General features: G+C 36.2%; 1 protein-coding gene across 2 annotated transcripts in view; it reads left to right on the top strand.

Annotated features, from left to right (window-relative positions):
* The first annotated feature begins 1,534 nt into the window (after positions 1-1,534).
* Positions 1,535-20,334, top strand: part of HYKK (hydroxylysine kinase) — a 33,154-nt gene continuing 14,354 nt past the window's right edge. The window contains exons 1-4 of one of the 2 annotated variants that reach the window (XM_053717403.1): positions 1,535-1,642; positions 3,566-3,920; positions 15,265-15,407; positions 19,669-19,852. In XM_053717403.1, coding sequence (XP_053573378.1) covers positions 3,578-3,920; positions 15,265-15,407; positions 19,669-19,852 — 670 coding nt within the window. In that variant the 5' untranslated portion in view covers positions 1,535-1,642; positions 3,566-3,577. Of the gene's footprint in view, positions 1,688-3,565; positions 3,921-15,264; positions 15,408-19,668; positions 19,853-20,334 lie in introns of both variants that reach the window. The other variant, XM_053717402.1, reaches the window with a different exon arrangement.

Raw genomic sequence — 20,334 nt, 5'->3', positions numbered from 1 at the left:
AATCAGCCAATAGAATGCAAGCTCAATCCTATTGGCTGATTGCATCAGTCAATACGATTTTATCAACCTTAATTTCGATTGGCTGATAGAACTCTATCAGCCAATTGGAATCTAAGGGACGCCATCTTGGATGCACTTTATTTATGAGTTTTATGCTACAGCTTTGAAGTGTAAAACTCATAACTACTGACTTTAGAATGCGGTACAAATCTTGATGGGATAGGGTGTACCGCTCACTTTTTGGCCTCCCAGGACAAACTTGTAATACCAGCGCTATGGAAGTCCCATTGAAAAAAAAGACTATACGCAATTTGCGTAAGTTGATTTGCGGTAAGGCCAAAAAAGTGTTCGGTTCCCCTAAATCTGTAAGACTCGTAATACCAGTGGTAGTGAAAAAGCAGCGTTATAACCTGATAACGCTGCTTTTTCACTATAACGCAAAACTCGTAATCTAGCCGATGCATTTTTTTACCAAATATACTAAAAAAAAAAAAACATAAATGTCTATATGGTGATATTTCTGCAAACTAAAGAGTGCATTATCTGCTATTTATTAACTTTTACATTTTTATATTTATTTAGTTATATATATATATATATATATATATATATATATATATATATATATATATATATATTAAAAGCAGGAATGTAAAGCTTAGGAGATGGCCCATTTTAGGTTCTGCACCATGGATAGTGCTTGTTTATTAGTGGCTACATATAGCCACCAATAAGCAAGCATTAACCCAGGTTCTGAATAAAAAATGTGCCGGCTCCTAAGCTTTACATTCCTGCTTTTTAAATAAAGATAGCAAGAGAACAAAGAAAAATGATAATAGAAGTAATTTAGAAAATTGTTTAAAATGGTATGCTCTATTTGATTCATTAAAGAAAAAAATGGGTTTAGTATCCCTTTAAACAACATTGCAATTTATTTCTATTATCTAATTTGCTTAATTCTTTAGCTACCCTTTATTGAAACAATAGCAATGCACATTGGTGAGCCAATCACACGAGGCATCTATGTGCAGCCACCAATTAGCATCTAATGATCCTATTTAGATATGCATTTCATCAAAGGATATCATGAGAATGAAGCAAATTAGATTATAGAAGTAATTTGGAAAGTTGTATGCTCTTTCTAAATTATGATGATGTGAAAAAAATAGCCGTCTCAGATACATATTTAAAAAGAAATAAAAAAGTTACGTTTATAAAAAAAATCTGCATGTGTATTTTCAATACATTCACATTCAACTTTTTTAGAGCTGCTTTGCTTTTATGCAAAGTCATTAAAAATATAATAAAAATACAGATACTTCTACTAACTACTAACATTTTCAAGCATGAGGTTGAAGTAAGATATTATGTTAGACTTTGCTTTCGGTGGCTAAAGTTCATTCCAGACATGCTGCGTCGACTCGATTCGTCCCGGAATGAATACAGAGATTCTTGGTTTTCGTGTGTGTCTGCAAGCAGTTTCTCTATTGGTCAGTTTTCTGACTGAAACCCGACTCATCCAATCACAGACTTTCTAACACTTACAAGGTTTTATTCTGTCCAGCTCTAATGGGTGCGCAACTGCGCAAGAAATATTTTTGAAAAGTAAACTGCAATCTGTATGCTGAACGCTGCTACTCTGGTATGACCTGATTATAAAGTAACAGGTAGTAAAGGGTGTGATAAGGTATACGCTTTTATTGCAATATTATCCAATAGCTATATTATTATATGCATGGTTGCAGACACAGCAAATTGGATACAAGTTTGCAAGTGTTGGGTATCAAACCTATGTAGTGGATAGTTTTTAAGTTTTTTTTTTTAAAAAATGAGGTTGCTTCATGGGTGTTTCAGCAGCCCTATCATTAAATACAAACCTGGGCTATAGCTAAACCACGATCAATCTTTCATGTTTCTTATAGGTTCCTAAGTGCCATAGTAAATAGGCACTGCTCAACAATGAAAAAAATAATACTTTTTTCACGTCTTATGTGCTTTTTTTAAATAAATGGATAGCTGTATAATGTAATGATTTTTTGTTTTGCAATGGTTTTTATGTAGGCTTATTATCACACTCAGATTATTTATGTTTTATATTTCTTTTTTTTTAAATAACCTTTACTTTGTTGGAAGTTTTCTTTTGTGCATTAAAATGCTACAGCTTTTGGCCAAAAATCAGTCTCTTCACTGTGTCTTTACCAGACTTGATAAATTTCAATACATAACTGCATCATGTGTATTTATGTAGATGTACAAATAATAAATATCCACTTATGCACACATGCACTGTACATACCTATAGGCATCCTACTCCTTTAAATACCCAAGGCTACTGATAATACTATTAGCAGCCAAACATGTAAACATTCACATATTTGTTCTTAGCCACCCATAGACAAATATTGACTCTGAGTTTAAACATTTTCTATAAACATCACTGAAAAATGTATCATAACAACTATCATTGAATTTACACTGCATATAAATGTGTGTTTAACACTTGCAAATGGTAATTCAGCTCAAACCATGAAAGTTTCATTTTGACTTTCATGTCGCTTTAAAATGAGTAGTAGCACTGTTAGTCAAGATTAACAAAGTTGTCTATAACTTCACCAGCCTCTCAAACGCTAGTAGTTGCTATGTTTTTTTTCATGAGGAATGAACATCAGTAAATCAGTGTAACTCTTGAGAGTGCTAGAGAGATGCTGGGAATTTTGAAGTGTTTGCTCTGATAACTAAACAGAAAGGACTTGCTAGTCTTTCCTATGAACTTGATCAATACATTAAAGAGCCATAATAGTAAAACAAATGACCTGCTCTAATTTATGTAATTTTAAGACTATAGACCCCACACTACTGTGTGTTTAAACCCTGCAAAATGGATTTAAGTGAATGTAAAGTTTAATGAGAAAGTGCTCCGGTGTTTATTTTTTAAATACTTACCTTTTTTCTTATGACAGGAGACCGGCGATCCTCCGCCCGCAGATGATGAATCCAGGTTCCTCGAATCATTGCATGGCCTCATGAGCTGGATGCCTTGGGGTGCTCGCAATGATTGGAGGAAGCCGGATTCGTCATTGCTGTGCTAAGTACAGCAGGAGCTGCGGGAGGAAGATCGCCGGTCTGCTGTCATAAGGAAAAACGTAAATATTTTTTAAAAAACGCTTACATGTAAAGTTTAATTAATGAAAGTGCCCCTGTAAGGGCACTTTCTCATTAAACTTTACATTCACTTTAAACACACATTAGGAGTTCTGCTTGGGATCCCCCCATTGGTCCTGAGTGGAACTGCCGCTGATCCAATCAGCTGTGCCAGTTGTACATCTGAATTGTGTGACTAGCGCTGCTGATTGGCTGAGCAGTGCTCCATGGGTTCTGAGTGTCACTTCTACTGTGGTAGTAGGGTAGGGTCGCTAACATATTAGAGCATGTAATTTTCCAACTATTATGGGCCTTTAACTATTGATTTTATCAGTAAGGATTTTTATATAAATGATATAACACCAATAATATATATTGGTTAATAATAATGTCTAAATAATTATTTTTTGTTTGTGTGTTTTAGATTTAAAAAAAAATGTCTTCTGAAAATGAACCTGGAAATACAGTCATCGCCAGCAAGCCTGCTCTTAGCGAAATGCAAGCCCTTAAATTTGCTGAATCATTGTTTAATTTAAAAGTTTCGAGTGTCAGGCCACTTCCAAGTTATGATGATCAGAATTTTCATATTCAAGCTTTGGTTGCAGACAAGACTGAATACAGTGAATATGTGATGAAAATTATTAATGGCGAAGACAGCAAAAACACTGAATTGATTGAAGCTCAAACACATGTCATGATGTTCTTGCACAAAGAAGGTATTCCTACCCCTGAGCCCATCTTCACGAAAACTGGAGATATTATGTCTCTTGAACCTATAGGTAAGATCCCATAATGACTGTATACTTACCGGCCTGCACAGACATTTATGGCAGAGTGAGGATCCATGTCCCTTTATATAGGGCCATTATGGTGGAAAGAATAAATTTTCTAATTCATTAGAGCATGTAATTTTAACATTAGCGACCCTGTAACTTTATGTGTTTAACACCCACAGCTAGGACATGCAACTACTGCTGCTTATTGGGTCAGTTTCTGCTGTCAAACAGTAGTTCTCTGTGGCTCCCGAGCAAGACTTAAAGGGATACTAAACCCATTTTTTTTCTTTAATGATTCAGATAGAGCATGCATTTTTAAGCAACTTTCTATTTTACTCCTATTATCAATTTTTCTTCGTTTTCTTGCTATCTTTATTTAAAAAATAAGAATGCAAAGCTTAGGAGCTGGCCCATTCTTGGTTCAGAACCTGGGTTACTCTTGTTGATTGGTGGCTAAATGTAGCCAACCAATAAGCAAGCGCTATCCAGGGTGCTGACCCTAAAATGGGCCGGCTCCTAAGCTTTAAATTCATGCGTTTCAAATAAAGATAGCAAGAGAACAAAGAAAAATTGATAATAGGTAAATTAGAAAGTTGCTTAAAATTACATGCTCTATCTGAATCATTAAAGAAAAAAATTAGGTTTAGTATCCCTTTAAGGGAGTTGAATTAGAGCATGCATTTTTTGCACTATAATGGCTGTTTAAATACTGTTTAAATACTTAAAGGGACACTGAACCCAATTTTTTTCTTTAATGATTCAGATAGAGCGTGCAATTTTAGGCAACTTAATAATTTACTCCTATTATCAAATTTTCTTCATTCTCTTGGTATCTTTATTTGAAATGCAAGAATGTAAGTTTAGATGCTGGCCCATTTTTGGTGAACAACCTGGGTTGTTCTTGCTGATTGGTGGATAAATGTATCCACCAATGAACAAGTGCTTTCCAGGGTTCTGAACCAAACAAATAGCTTAGATGCCTTCTATTTCAAATAAAGATAGCACGAGATGCCAAGTTGTGTGCATGGCACTAAGTGCAGGTTGAAATCTAAAGTAACGGATTATAGCTAAGCCTCTGTAATAACGGACAATATTGTTTATCTGTTTGCTATTTTTCTGGGAACTATATCATTTTATATATATAAATGGTATATATTTGATTTTAAATAATAATTGTGCAATAATTTGTTGTAGGGAGACGTCCCTCTATATATTTTTATTAGTATATTTTAATAAATATCTGCTTTATTTTAACTAACAATAGTGTTTTGATATTTTTGGCCTCTTGGCGCCCTCTCTTACATTAAGTTTTGTAGCTTAACATTGTAGAAACAGGACCAGTACTGTACTTTTCCTGATATCTGCATATCGTCCCTTACTTGTAACAGTATCACCTCACATAACTGAATGTTGTAAGAGACTTACAGAACCTTTTTCCAGCAAGTTTTTTTGGTGCAGCGGTGTACTGTGTTTCTGTACAGGCATCTGTAACTCCCTCAGCAAGGCATGGAGCACGAAGGCTATATATGAGAAACAGCTGTGCGGTTCTGAGATAAAATACCTGGTAAATGCAGTTAACCCCATGACTGCCAAAGTGAACTGAAGTGTAAATATGTTGCAGTCCAGGGCTGGCACTTGCATAAGGCCTACTTGGCAGCCACCCTAGGGCACCCCAATAGGGGAGCGCAAACATAGAGCAGGCAAGTGTTGCAGCAGCATGCTGCATGGTGATCTAGGGAAATATTGGAGCAAAACCTTTGGCCCTGCAGAAGAGCTCTACTACAGAGAAGTGCATTGCGCTTTTGGGTAGCAGGGGTGAGTAGAAGCCTGACGCCAGGAGGGAGCGGGGGGCAAAAAGTCTGCGGCGGGAGGGGGGTGAGGGATGTGAAGAGTTTGCACTCTGTGGCTGGTTACACTTTCTGTTCCATCCCTACTGATCCCCTCTTTTACTGAGGACCTGATGATCTAAAGGTCTATGGGCTGGAAAGATTATTTAACAACGCTCGCCAGTGCATCTGTTTCCCTGCTGGAATTACCCTAAAGCCACTTTTTACCCCGAAAACAGGGTGTGTCACTAAGGGGCGTATACGGCATTTTTGTTTGGGAAGGAGATGCATACATTACAAAAGTGCACAATGAAAATCATAATTTTAAAAATGATACAAAATGAATAATTAACCCATTCACACAAAAATACACAGAAATCTCGCCACTCGCAGGGACAGCCCCTTTTTCTTTGATAATTGATTTCAAATTTTTAGTGGCAAACTTTTTATCATCAGGCCCTGAGAGAGAGAGAGGCCAGGGTGAGTAGGGACCGCACAGGCAAAGGGAACAGGAAGTTACACTCTGCTCTGCTGGTGGCCTGGGGGAGGATTAAGACCCGGGTTGAGACAGACAGGAGGCACCGAGGCAGAGATTGGCCCGGGAAGCAGAGTCAGGTACCAACCACACACTACACCATGGCCTATACTGCTGTGCCAGCCAATGATGAGTGATGAGCGAGTCTCCTGTGTAAGGGGTGGTTTACATGCAATGGCATCCCTACTCCCCCTGAGTCTTTGTCTCCTCCTTTTTCTTTTCCCCCTCTGTTTCTCTCTCTTCCTTTGTCTCTCCCTTCCTCCGTCTCACTCTTTCCCCTTATGTAAATGAGAAAAAAATTATATATCTTTATACGGCAATAGAAAAATGGTGGGGGAGGAGCATAGTAGGTTAGTGGGTGGAGCAAAGGGGGTGGGGGCCTGCCACATTTTTACCTGGGGGCCCTGGTTGGTTTCAGTCCACCCCTGGATAAAATAAGCTTTATAGCTGCTCAACACATAACTTTAACATTTTGTTAAGAAGCAGTAATGGCAGGGTATTTAATTTTTATTTGATAATAAGTATGCTGCAATTTATAATAATAATGTGTATTTATACGCCGCCAGTAAGCCCACTCTATAATGATGAGTTTCTATACACTATACACTGTTCTTTATAAATACGATGAATATGTATACACTGATGAATATGCTGTGCTGTATAATGACAGAATATGTATACACTAATAGTGACCATGCTGCGCTCTATAAAGCTGATGAGAATCTATTCACAGATAATGCTGCTGCACCAATGGTAGTTCAGACCCTGCCTCTTAAATGTTTAGAGTAAAGTGTTCGCACTTACTGCATATGTTTTTATTGAACCTACAAGAAAAGAAAACACAATAATTTAAACATTTATTTTTAAGCATCCTCTAAAATGTAATGTTTAAAGGGAAAAAAATAAAGATTAACAGCTGCTTTTTTTAAACTTCCCCACAAATATACGGTTAAACACATTTTTTAATTTGCATTAATAATTTGTTATGGACTGGCAACAACAGCAAATGCTATCCTCCAAAAATTCTTTATATTATTTGTTTCTCATTTAAAAATTATTATATTCAATCAATGTAAAGATACACAAAGTGAGCCTTGCCCAGCAACTCCATATTAAGCTAAATAATAAGAAATAAAGGTCCCAAGTATATTGCAGTCACAATCTAAAAAAAAAAAAGTGCTTTAGATCGCCTCGCCTGAGCGGAGAGCTTTAAATCGCCTCGCCTGAGTGGAGAGCTTTAGATCGCCTCTGGCCCATTATATTGTCCTGATTTTAGGAATACCCTATATTTCTATGTTTCCAAGTAATGTATTTCAAATAAAGGCCAAGTATATATTTGTAGAATTTAGACACCCCAGGGTATTTATCTAGAGGTATTTTGACATATTATGTTTAACTCTTTTAGCACCAAGGGCAGAAAATAAAATTTAGAGGTAAAAACACAAAAAAAAATTATTTAATGATTAAAATAAATTTTACACTTTTATCACTTTACGTGTTCACTGGGACCGAGGGGGAGGGGCCAAGACAAGCCATTGTTAAAGGGACATTATAAACTCGTTTTTTTTTTTGCATAAATGTTTTGTAGATGATCCATTTATATAGCCCATAAAGTTTTTTTTTTTTAAATGGATAGTTTTGCTTATTTTTAAATAACATTGCTCTGATTTTCAGACTCCTAACCAAGCCCCAAAGTTTTAGGAGAATACCGGCATATACCTACTCCAGCTTGCTTCTATTTGTTTAAAGGGTCTTGTCATATGCAAAGGAAGGGGGGGGGGGTCTGATATTCCCCACTTGCAGTGGGTGTTCCAGCTACCTTTTAAACAGAGCTAAACTTGAAGCTTCTAAGTAAGTTTTTAAAAGGTTTTATACTGGATTTTTATATCAGTATCTGTTTATAATATTCTTTATAGTAGTGTCTATTACATGCAGTTATATGAAAATTGGTGTATACTGTCTCTTTAACAAACAAGGGCTTGTAATTTTTGAGATGTGATCACTGTGAAGCTACATAAGCACAACGTAGTATTACAATCTCTTATTCTGAGCTTTATCCCCTATGGGCATCATGTAAGCGGGGTTATTCAGCCGACCCATTCTACAGCAAAATAAGTCTCCCTGAGTCAGGCAGAGAGCAGAAAAGGAGAGCGCCATTAGACTTACATAAGTGGGTTTTGCTGCAAGCAGCTCTTCAAATAAAACATCCTGAAGAAAGCAGACTGGGGTGAGTGGAAACTCCTTTTGCATTACATTTGCATCCTGATTCTGGCATGACATAAACTGATTTATTTATATGTCAGCTGTGTCATTGAATTACAGGATTTTTTATTATTATTATTATAAATATATGCTGAATGTTAGTTAACTTCAAAATGATTGACTTCTTGGATGGAGAATTTTTTCTTGTCTTAAAGAGATGGCATATAAGATCCCTTTTTGGGCTTACCTGTTTCTGAATTATACAGTCACTACTATAGTATGATTAAAATTCCAATCTAGGGGGCGGTGCCTACACTCAATGCGGCAAGACGTGTCTAAATGAAGCTCTTTGAGTTAGACATTATTCATAGGAGGTTTTAATAGTAAATCTAGATATTTCTTATCCTGAAGCTGTTATTTATTACTCTTAATAACTATACTCAGAGGGTGGAAGTCTTGACAGAGCTCATGCCTATGTTTGTTGAGGCAGCTACACGACAAACTTCTTCTCAGGATTGGAAGCCATTTTAACAAACTTCTGCCTCTACGCAGTAAGTTTAGACACAGAAGAAGTTCCTGGTAGGGATCAGGAGCGTAGGTTTGGGGCTGCTGCAATATTACCCCCCCCCCCCCCTGAACTCCGGGGTTACGATATCCTGAAATAGGATAGTTAGCAGTCATATCTAGACTGCCTTCTTTATTTCTAAGAGAGAACCATCACTAACAAGACGGTACCGCCTCAAGGGATCACTTTGCTGTACTAAATACATCTAACCCACCGAGAACTAATGGAAGCCTTGGCAAGATGGGAGACGCAAGTACATGTCCTCCTGAGGGAACACTTCTGTGATCTAGAGAGGGATTTGTGCGCTATTCTCTTGGGAGACCGATCTCAGACTGAGACACTTCAGACACCTGCTAAATATGGCATGGTGGTGGATGAGAACCCGGACACCTGCTTGACCAGGGGGGGCCAATGGGGAGGTGGCTCTCTCGACCATAACGCCCAGTGTTTTAGATATAGCATAGAATGGTTTAGAATTTATGTTTAACTGGTTTAACAGGTTATCAGGTGTGTTATCTGTGAGCACTTTGTAGGCTCGCTCACCCCTCTGGAGATTTGCTGAGAATAGAAATGGTAAATGTCCTAAAGATGTTTGAATAGTAGTTTAATTGCATAAGTGTCTCTAATTGTAGATGTTATGTTTGTTACACTCAGTGAGTCTGCCAATATGCTGCATGCATTGTGACACTGTAGAGGAAATAAGTTTTTATTTTATTTTTATTTCTCTCATATTGTTATTCAGTTTTAATATCCCATTTTCTCTAGGGTGTAATATGGTAATCTCCACACAACTCACTACCAGGGAAGTTAAAGATTCTCATCAGTTGACCCTAATCCTGATATAATCCCTTATCCAATTTACTTTATTTGGGGAGATCAGGCACCTATAGCTTTGGCTACTGATCACTTCAGACCTAATGAAGTGCTCCAGCACATGACAACACTTACATGTGGGTGTTTTATAGACTCACTGGGAACAAGTAGGTTATCTTACAAGTATATAGCCATCTCAGTCATTATGTAAACAAGAATGGTCTAAGTTGTTGTTTGTGACCTGTACTGTAGGCACTTCATATCAGTTGATTGATCAAACTCAGGGGTAGAATACTACACCACGTAAACTCATAATTTGACTACATTTTAGGCATCTCTTTGGGCCTCTATTCTGGTGTAGCTCCTTATTAGTATGGCCCGGATTATACACCTGCATTTAATCCCAACTACTATGAAGGTCGTATTTACACCTGAGACTCACTAAATTAGAATTGGACATTATTTATAATGTAATCTTATAGTTCTCTATTATATGGCACAGTCCCTAGATTGGAGTGCTCAGCCACTCTCTTGAGGCACCTTAGTTATTTAATTAATTATTATATGTTGGTTCTTATGTAACCTTTGTTATTAAATAATCGAACTATTCCCACTCTATCATTTTACTTATTTTCCAAAGTCCAAGAGTGACCGTACTGCATATTGGAGCTCCTCATCTGGGCCATTTAGTCTATATAGGTCCAAGAGTGGCCTGTTGGAGCATTAGAGGTGCATTCATCCCATATATAAAAATAAAATGAGGTTTCACTTCTTTAGTTCAGTAGTAGCCTCTCTCATAGAACTGTACTCTATATATATGTGCAACCGTGTATCTTGTACTTAGATATTGGTTGTTCTGTATATAAGGGCTAAATAACTTACGATGTACCTACTGTATTCAATATTGAACTTTTGTATATTGTTATTAATATGTTTAACCTCAATAAAAAAAATTAAATAAAAAAATAAAAAAATTCCAATCTAGTAATCTTTTTGTTGCAGTGTTTTTAAGAATTGGCCAAAATAGCCTATAAGAAGTATTTACAAATAGCCTGTCCAATATTCTGTGCTACTAAATATGAGTAAAAGATACCAAAAAAGCAAAGCAAATTTGATACAAAGCAAAGTTGACAGATAGTAGTTAGTGTAATTAAAGAGCTTAATAAGCCTGAAAATAATTGGCAAATGTTTTGTGTCTCTATGACCTTTTCATATTACAAAAATATTTTTGAGCTTGTATATATTAAAGGAAAAAAGGACTGTAACAAATGACATTAAAGTGATGGTAAACAATCAATTATTGCCTATAGTGTTTTACTACAATCGTATTGTTTAAAGTACAACCGCTAAAGGAAAGTATTAAAATTAACTCTATTACCTTTAAATATGTATATAAAGTACAGCCCAGACGAATTTTACTCCACCCACTGAGCTATCTTTCCCTTCCAACAAGTGACGTTTATAGCAATACCACCCACTACATACGTCACCATCATTGCGCGCTCCCGATAATTAGGATACTAATGCGCATGTTACATACGTCACTCATTCTATTCCTCTGAGCCTGTACGCATGCGCTCCTGTATCATTAACGCGCATGAAGACTGAAGAGATCAGAAGTAAACTTGCGCAACAACACGCATGCGCATTGATACCGCACATAGACTAAAGCGAGCCAGTTGGACAGTATTCTGATTGGATACTTGAAGGGAAAAAAAAAGTATAGGGGTAATAGGTTGTATTACACGATCGACAGGCAGCAATATTATACTAATGGAAATTAATTATTGCAGGTAAGGTAGCGGGAAATAAAAGTGCTAATACATTTATTTGGATGATTCCAGTCAATTCATAAAAAGTGATTATAGTGAGTTTACCATCGCTTTAAGAAGAAACACACTTAAACATGAGGGACCATGCAAAGAGATTGGGTTGGGAAAGCTTTTTATACAACTTGTGAGAAGAATAAAATGGGTTGCAATTTTATTTAGTCTAATTTATCAGGCAGAAGTTATAGAAAACAACTTTGGGCTCGCTTCCATTGAGTCATTAAAAATGGAGCCAAAAGGTACCGAAGTTTCCAACAGCTAAAAGTAATTTATGGCTCCATTGTAGTACCACGTTTCCATTGAAATATTTTGTGCATTGCGTGCAGTCGCTCTTTTAGTGTAGCTGTAAGTTAACATTGTGTTAACGTTTCCATCGGACGCCGGATTTCTTGAAAATTAATTAATTCTTTTGGTAACTCGACCTTACACTATAAAATTTACGTTTAACGTCTATGCTCCTTACCTGTGATCACCTCTAAAGAGAAACAAAAACTAAGATACACTTATTTATAATATATATTTTTTTACATATAAGCAAATACTATTTTTTATTAGAATTATATTTTTCCACTTAATGAGTATATGTAATATGTATTGCTGCCCTAGTCATAGGACTAGTTTGAATTTTGTGGATATATGCTTGCATACATTTTTATATATAAATACATACTAATATGTCCATAAGAACATAAGTGCAACTATTCCTATACATGGGACAACAATATATATTACATAGATCAATATATTTCTACATTGAGACACTTGCATTGTTTGCAAGATTTAACATTTCAATGGGAACCAGGTATCAAAAAGCTCCTTTTCCCTCTTTTACAACAAGTTGAGCTGGGTGTAATTCTTCTCAATGTATCAACAGCCTCCGACAGTGTATTAACGGTTTGAGCTTTCATTGGAAACCTGGTATAATTTATAGATTAACAGCTTCTAATACTTCCTATGGGACACGAAAATGTTTTGAGGTAGAGTGCGCCATTGGAAGCAGTCGATAAACGAAATTGCTGCCCACATCATATTTATCAGTTTGTAAACGCACGCAAACCGAATTACGTGTCAATGGAAGTGAGCCCATACAAGGGTGTCATTTAATTCTTAAGGTTAAAATTAATAAAGAAGATTCTGTGCTATGTAATGTTTATGGCCTTAAAGGGATACTAAACACAATTTTTTTTTTCTTTAATGATTCAGATAGAGCATGCAATTTTAAACAACTTTCTAATTTACTCCTATTATCAATTTTTCTTCGTTCTCTTGCTATATTTATTATAAAAGCAGGAATGTAAAGCTTAGGAGCCGGCTCATTTTTGTTTCAGAACCTGGGTTGCACTTGCTTATTGGTGGCTAAATGTAGCCACCAATAACCAAGTGCTATCCAGGGTGCTGAAGCTAAAATGGGCCCGGCTCCTAAGGTTTACATTCCTGCTTTTTAAGTAAATATAGCAAGAGAACGAAGAAAAATAGATAATAGGAGTAAATTAGAAAGTTGCTTAAAATTGCATGTCTACGTCCTCAGGGGTTTCAAAGGGTGGAAGCGATTGTGATTGCTTCCAGCCGCTATCAGGGTATTGCAGTGATGCCTCGGTATTGAGGCATCGTGCAATACCCTTTCCTAAGCAACCGATGCAGAGAGGGCCACTCTGTGGCCCTCTCTGCATTGGCCAGCTAAAGTGCCAATCGTTGGTGGCATAGGAGGGCTTGGAGGGAGGCGGGTGGCCAGCCTATCACTGGAGGAGACGGGAGGAGGGTGGGAAGGGAGCGTGAAGGGGGCAGGAGTGGGTGGGACCGCTACGCCACGCTACATTGATCACGGCAGTGGGGAGGAGGGGGGAAGGGAGGGGGATCCTATGTGGGATCCATGTTTGTAAAGGGGAGGGGGGTTTGCTAATGAGGGGGGCAGCTACACTACGGAAAAAAATGTTTGTTTTTATTACAACAAAAAAACTATAGCAAACCGAGTACTGGCAGACAGCTGCCAGTACCTAAGATGGCTGCAAATAGGTAGAGGGGACGGGTTAGAAAACTGTTTGGGGGGCTCGTGGAGGTTGGGTGGTAAGGGGGGGATCCTATACTGCAGAAATTTATATAATAATAATAATAATAAAAAATAAAAAAAAACTTTTATTTTAGTACTGGCAGACTTTCTGCCAGTTCTTAAGTTGGCGGTGACAATTGTAAGGTGGGGGAGGGAAGAGATCTGTTTGAGAGGGGTCAAGGAGGGATCAGGGGGTGGGATGTGTCAGGTGGGAGGCTGATCTCTACACTAAAGCTAAAATTAACCCGGCAAGCTACCTAATTAACCCCTTCACTGCTGGACATAATACAAGTGTGGTGTGCAGCGGCATTTAGCGGCCTTCTAATTACCAAAAAGCAAAGCCATATATGTCTGCTAATTCTGAACAAAGGGGATCCCAGAGAAGCATTTACAACCATTTTTACCATAATTGCACAATTTGTTTGTAAATAATTTCAGTGAGAAACCTAAAGTTTGTGAAAAAGTTAGCAATTTTTTTTTATTTAAACTCATTAAGCGGTGAAATGGTGGCATGAAATATACCAAAATGGGCCTAGATCAATACTTTATAACTACTACTAACATTGGGTATTTCTAAACTCAGGACAAAATGTAGAAACTATTTAGCATGGGTGTTTTTTGGTGGTTGTAGATGTGTAACAGATTTTGGGGGTCAAAGTTAGAAAAAGTGTGTGTTTTTTTTTCAATTTTTTCATCATATTTTATAATTTTTTATAGTAAATTATATAATATGATGAAAATAATGGTATCTTTAGAAAGTCCATTTAATGGCAAGAAAAACAATATATAATATGTGTGGGTACAGTAAATGAGTAAGAGGAAAATTGCAGCTAAACACAAACACTGCAGAAATGCAAAAATAGCCTTGGTCCTTAACGGTAAGAAAATTGAAAAATAGCCTAGTCACTAAGGGGTTAAAGAAAAAAATTGGGTTTAGTATACCTTTTAATATAACTGCAATAAGTAGAGTATTAATAATAATTTCTTCTGTTTGAAGCAGTTATTGTTTAGGCAAGAACTACTTAAAAATAAAACTAAAAAGGCTAAAAATATAATAATATTTGTCATTCAGATTTGTTTACTGGGCAGTAGGGGAAGGTTGCACTAGCAAGAAATCATTTGGCTCTGGCTGCACTTTAACTCTGACCCAGTCTTTTAGAAACAGCCTTGGACATTTATTTTTGCTTATCAGCGAATGCGCTTCCATCCCATAGAGCAGTACATGTACTTCATGTTAGTTCCAAAATAAAAAGAATTCACTTTTTTTCCTGCAAAAACAAATATTTTTAACGTTAAATAGTTTTCTTTCATATGCATGATACTAAAGGCTCAATGCCATATGGCTTATATTTCACAATGGTAGTTAAGTGGGTAACCTCTACCAGGGAAGTTATCAAATGATTGAGAATCCTACTTTTCTTTACTTCATTTAAGGAAGGCATTTTGTAATCACAAACTAACCTTTGAGTGTTTCCTTCAGGTGTCCATACTGTGTTAAATATGAACTGAATTTGTATTTTGCATTTATAGTGTATGGATCTGTGACGCAGAAACATATTGTGAGACTTCTTACATACCTTCCTGGAATACCCATTGCAAAAACTGTAGCAACTCCTGAAATATTATTTGAGGTTGGAAAAACTGCTGCAAAGATTGATGAAGCTCTTTCTATGGTATGTTTTGTATATTTGCTGCATATAAACGCCCTCAATTCATAAATAAATACAAAAGGAGGTTTTTTCCAGATGAAAAAAAGATTATACAAACTAGAGTTGTGCATTTATTTTGTTACAAATTAACATGTGTAACAAAGAAAAAAAAAAGGATATTTGTTTTGATTTCATAGTAACAAAGTAGATGAGGTTGAAAAAAGACTGAAGTCCATTGAGTTCAACCTATACAAATCTAATATACTTACAAAAAAGCTCCAGTTGAGCTTAAATTAATCCTATTAAAAGGTGACCCATTTAACACAAAAAATCATATTCATGAATTCTGTTTCTAGCCAGAAATGTATCCAAACCATTTTTAAACTTATCTAAGGTATTGGCATTAACTACCTCCTTTGGTAATGAGTTACACAATTTTATTGCTCTTACAGTGAAAAAACGTTTCCGTTGTTGGTGATTAAATATCTTTTCCTCCAGCCTTAATTGTGACCTCTTGTCACAAACAATTTTCTTGGAACAAACAGAGCTTCTGCTATTTCTGTATATGGGCCTTGAATATATTTATATAAATTAACCATGTCACCTCTCAAGCGCCTTTATTCATGAAACGAATATCCAAATCAACAAACAAAATTTAAAGAAAATAAAAAATACTGATGAATTTTATTACTGTCAGTATTCTTTCATTTTCTTTAAATTAATTTTAAGGAGTTAATACTTACATTTTGTGTGCTGGAGAGCTGCACTAACGTTGTCCTCTTCTTTACAGAGCCTGGCTGCGCTAACAGGAGACTTAGTGTGGCGGCTCCCAGGGCCTGCACTAATGGAGAAGGTCCTTTAGTGCAGGCCCTGGGAGACGGCCGCTCTTAGCCCCCTATTAGCACAGCCAGGGTTCTGTGAAGAAGAGGAGCAGGTTAGAACGCTCTCCATTGTGCAAAAGGTAAGTATAAAGCTCAAGACAAACTTTTATTCACCTGTAGCTTTTGAACATTTACATTTCTTTAACTAAAACAAATGTAAATGTTTAACGAATATTCAGTATTCGTTTAGCTTTAAACAAAACGAATACCAAATAATGCAGCCAACGTATATTCAGGAAAACAAATTTCCCCAAATATTTGTTATGAAAGAATCAGACGAACCGTATTTTTCACGGCTGCACATCTCTGATATGAATCAAATATTATAGAGCATGTGTGATTTCTAAGTAATTGTTTAAAAGTTATTCGAAGCAGTTACTAAAATACTCAATGTGTCTATATAGAAAATTGCCAGCTAGCCAATATTAATAGTCTAAAGAGAATACTTGGTGCATACTGCAATATGTCTCTTGTTCTTCCAGTGAACTTGTAAAAAAAATGATATCCATGTCTATGTAATAAAAAGCAATGACACTAGTGTAAGTTTTTAACTTACTCATAAAGAAATCAAAAATGTAGTTTCCTCTGATGGAAACTGGCACGGATCTAACACTTCTCTAGTGGTATTGATACCGGCATAGCTTCACTAAGTTCTACAAAAACATTCTCTGTTCTGCCAAAGGAAGCCTGCCCCACTTTATCAGCAGTTTTTGTATCTCTCTTCCCACTAATTTTTACTTGCAGAAGAATAGCTTGTTACAGTATATTATTGTACAAAATCCTGTTTTATTACATACAAACCACATCAAAACACCACCATTTTCAGGTGAATGTAAGTCCTTTTTAATTTAGAGTGGATGGATAAAAGAAACATGACAACAAATCACTTAAAGGGACAGTATACTGTAAAATAGTTTTTCCCTTAATGTGTTTACAATTGCTTTTTTTTACCAACTGCAGAGTAAAAAATGTATGAAAATTAGCTTTTTAAGGTTTATTTCTGTACATTAAAGCTCTGATTTTGTGTTTTGAAGCCACAGCCTAATAAAATAGGTTGAGCTTGTAGATATAATCAGATCTCATTACTGTATCACATTGTGCACATATACCTGCTTCTTTATCTTATATCTGTCCTTAAAACAATCACCAATACTTTGAGAGAACAATGGAAAATCAACATTTTATTACCTTATCTCTGCTTTCTCACACTGGGAGTGTAATTTCTTCTGCTGGCTGTGTTTACAAAGCTTATCTATAGCTGGTACGCGCGGCCACAAACTTTCAGAATAGGTGGGGATACCACATGCTAAATTAACAATTTCAAATGCCAATATAAGGGTAAAGGAGCTACTTGTAAACAATTTAATACACTCCAGCAGGTAAAGTGGATCATTGGGAACAAATTAAAGGGCAGAAATTTTTTGAGTAAACTGTCCCTTTAAGGTATAAGTATACAGGCAAGCAGCAACACATTAGTGTGTTGCCCTTCCTTGTGATCAGTGGAGTTGTCCTGTTTCTTTTGTATTCTTTTAATAAAAACTTTGTAACCAGCACCAGAGACTACAGTGTTTTCTGCATTACCCTGGGCTTCCCTAATAAAGCACAATCCTTAGAGCTATTGAAGCTCTTTAATATGTGAGTAGGAGTGCACAGCGGTATTGCTGTATATCATTAAATCTTACAGTTTCACACTATGGTTTTCCTTTTCTCTTTTTGAGGAATTAACCTGAAGATTTCTGTCAAAATTACTGTTTTCCGTCCACTCTAAATTAAAAAAGACATTCACCTGAAAATTGTGCTGTTTTGATATGGTTTGTATATATTGTGTTAAGGTTCTATCTTAACCAGAGCACAGGTGAAATCATATCTGTGTTCTGTAACTCTTGTATAACTGCTATTTACCCACTGGGAGCAGGCTATTCATGGTGAGACTATAATAGTGGAGGAGAGAAAAAGAATATATTTATACAGCACTCTTTGGGGTAGATTTATCAAGCAGCAGATGCTACAATCTACCCCCGAAGTTTTAGGTCCACTTGAAACTTAAATTAAGAAGCAGCGGTCATAAGACCACTACTTCTTAACTAATCTGCCACCTCTGAGGTTTCGGACAGCAATCATCCCAATCGGATACAATCGGGATGATTGAAACTTGGCCGCGAATGTGCAGGGGGCGGCATTGCACAAGCATTTCACCAGAAATGCTTGTGCAATGTTAAATGCCAACAGCGTATGCTACAGCAGATCATGTCCGTCCGACATATGATAAATCTACCCCTTAGCCTCAAGACTCCAGGGAAAGTTAAAATGTATGAAATATGTAAAAAATAACTTTTATTAAGTGATAGTAATTTGTGCTTATGGTAATTGCAATGACAAATATAGCAATCCAATAAAAGAATAAGGATTATTCCCTTATCAGCAAGTACAGGTACATATTCCCTAATCCGGAATTCCAAAATTCAATCTTATTCTGAAATCTAAACTTTTTAATTAATATTTTTTATATATAAAATTTTCAAAAGATACAGTTTCTGAAAGTACTATGTATACAAAAGTATTAGTAATTACATAAATTACCTTTAGTTACATGTATAAACTGTATTATGACATGGAAATATTGCCTAAATGACATAAGATATTGTTGTTTACACTTGGTCCCAACCAATCTCCAAACTGTCCAATTTTACAGATTCAAATATTTCAAAATCCAAAGCCTAAAGCTGAGAATGTGGTAAAGAAATATAAAACAAAAAAAAGTCCAAGTTTATCCTGAGGGGAATGTATGTTGTCTCCAATTAAAAATGTAAATCCTAGTGGGAAAAGAAAAATATGTTCCCCATCTAAGTATATCTGTCACATAATTTGGGACTGGTACTCATATATACTTCCCCTGTTTTGAAAATATAATAATGATAATATACAAACAGTGGCTCACTGATAATATAAAGGCACCTTTCTAAGAATATCTGAATATATGGGGCTGTTAAAACAACCTTTGGATTTATTGTTGATTAAATTAGACAAGTATAGTCATGTATCTCACAATCCCTTTATATGCTTCGGGGGGAGGAGATGGGAGTTCTGTTTTATAATTAGTAATTAGTGCTCATAAGTAGGGTGTGGTCCTGTATGCTCCTGGGTCTGACACAGCTACAACAAGGACTAGATAAAAAAAAAACGTTTTTAACTGTCGAACGCTAATGGCTTTGAATTTAAGGCAGTCTGAATTCAAGTAAATTATCAGTGACTAACAATAATGAATAAATCTATAACCACATGGGCTTTCTATTTACTATAGTACTACAAAGCCATATCTGGATTTTTTTTTCTATGATCTGGAATGCATAAGGTAAATTAAATTTAAAAAAAATGTCAAACATGCACTGTCATTTGGGTTTCAGAAATTCCAGCATCCACATATAAAAAGTTTTGATCGTGGACAGTTTCTGTGGAATTTATCAAATACGCCATTGCTGCGAAACTACATGCATGCTATAAAAGAGGAGAGGCTGCGTGATGCAATTGAAGAAGTTATCACACAGTTTGAAACTTCCGTATTACCTAAATTAAACAGTTTTCGCAAATGTAAGTATTTTGTTAACCCTATACTATATGTACTATACCTTCTATATCTATTTTTGCCTGCACAACAGAACTAAAAATAGTTATACTTTTTAATATGCTTTGTTTTTCTTACTATTTCAATGAAGTAGATTTAGGGCTAGATTACAAGTGGTGTGGAATTTGTTTTTGTTTTTTTGCGTATTACAAGTACCAAAAAAACTTACGGCTAGATTACGAGTTTTGTCGGTAAGGCCGTGCGTTGCTAATGCTCAGTTCCAGCTCACCGCTCACCTGCAAACAACGCTGGTATTACCGGATTTTTTCAACCCGGCGTTAGCCTCTAAAAAGTGAGCGGAGAGCAAAATTTAGCTCCACATCTCACCTCAATACCAGCGTTGCTTACGGTAGCGGTAAGCTGGCTAAACGTACTCGTGCACGATTTCCCCATAGGAAACAATGGGGCTGAGTCGGCTGAAAAAAAGTCTAACACCTGCAAAAAAGCA

This window comes from Bombina bombina, chromosome 6 (genome assembly GCF_027579735.1).
Source record: "Bombina bombina isolate aBomBom1 chromosome 6, aBomBom1.pri, whole genome shotgun sequence".
In the NCBI taxonomy this organism is placed as follows: domain Eukaryota; kingdom Metazoa; phylum Chordata; class Amphibia; order Anura; family Bombinatoridae; genus Bombina; species Bombina bombina.
This window is presented reverse-complemented; position numbering and strand designations above follow the sequence as displayed.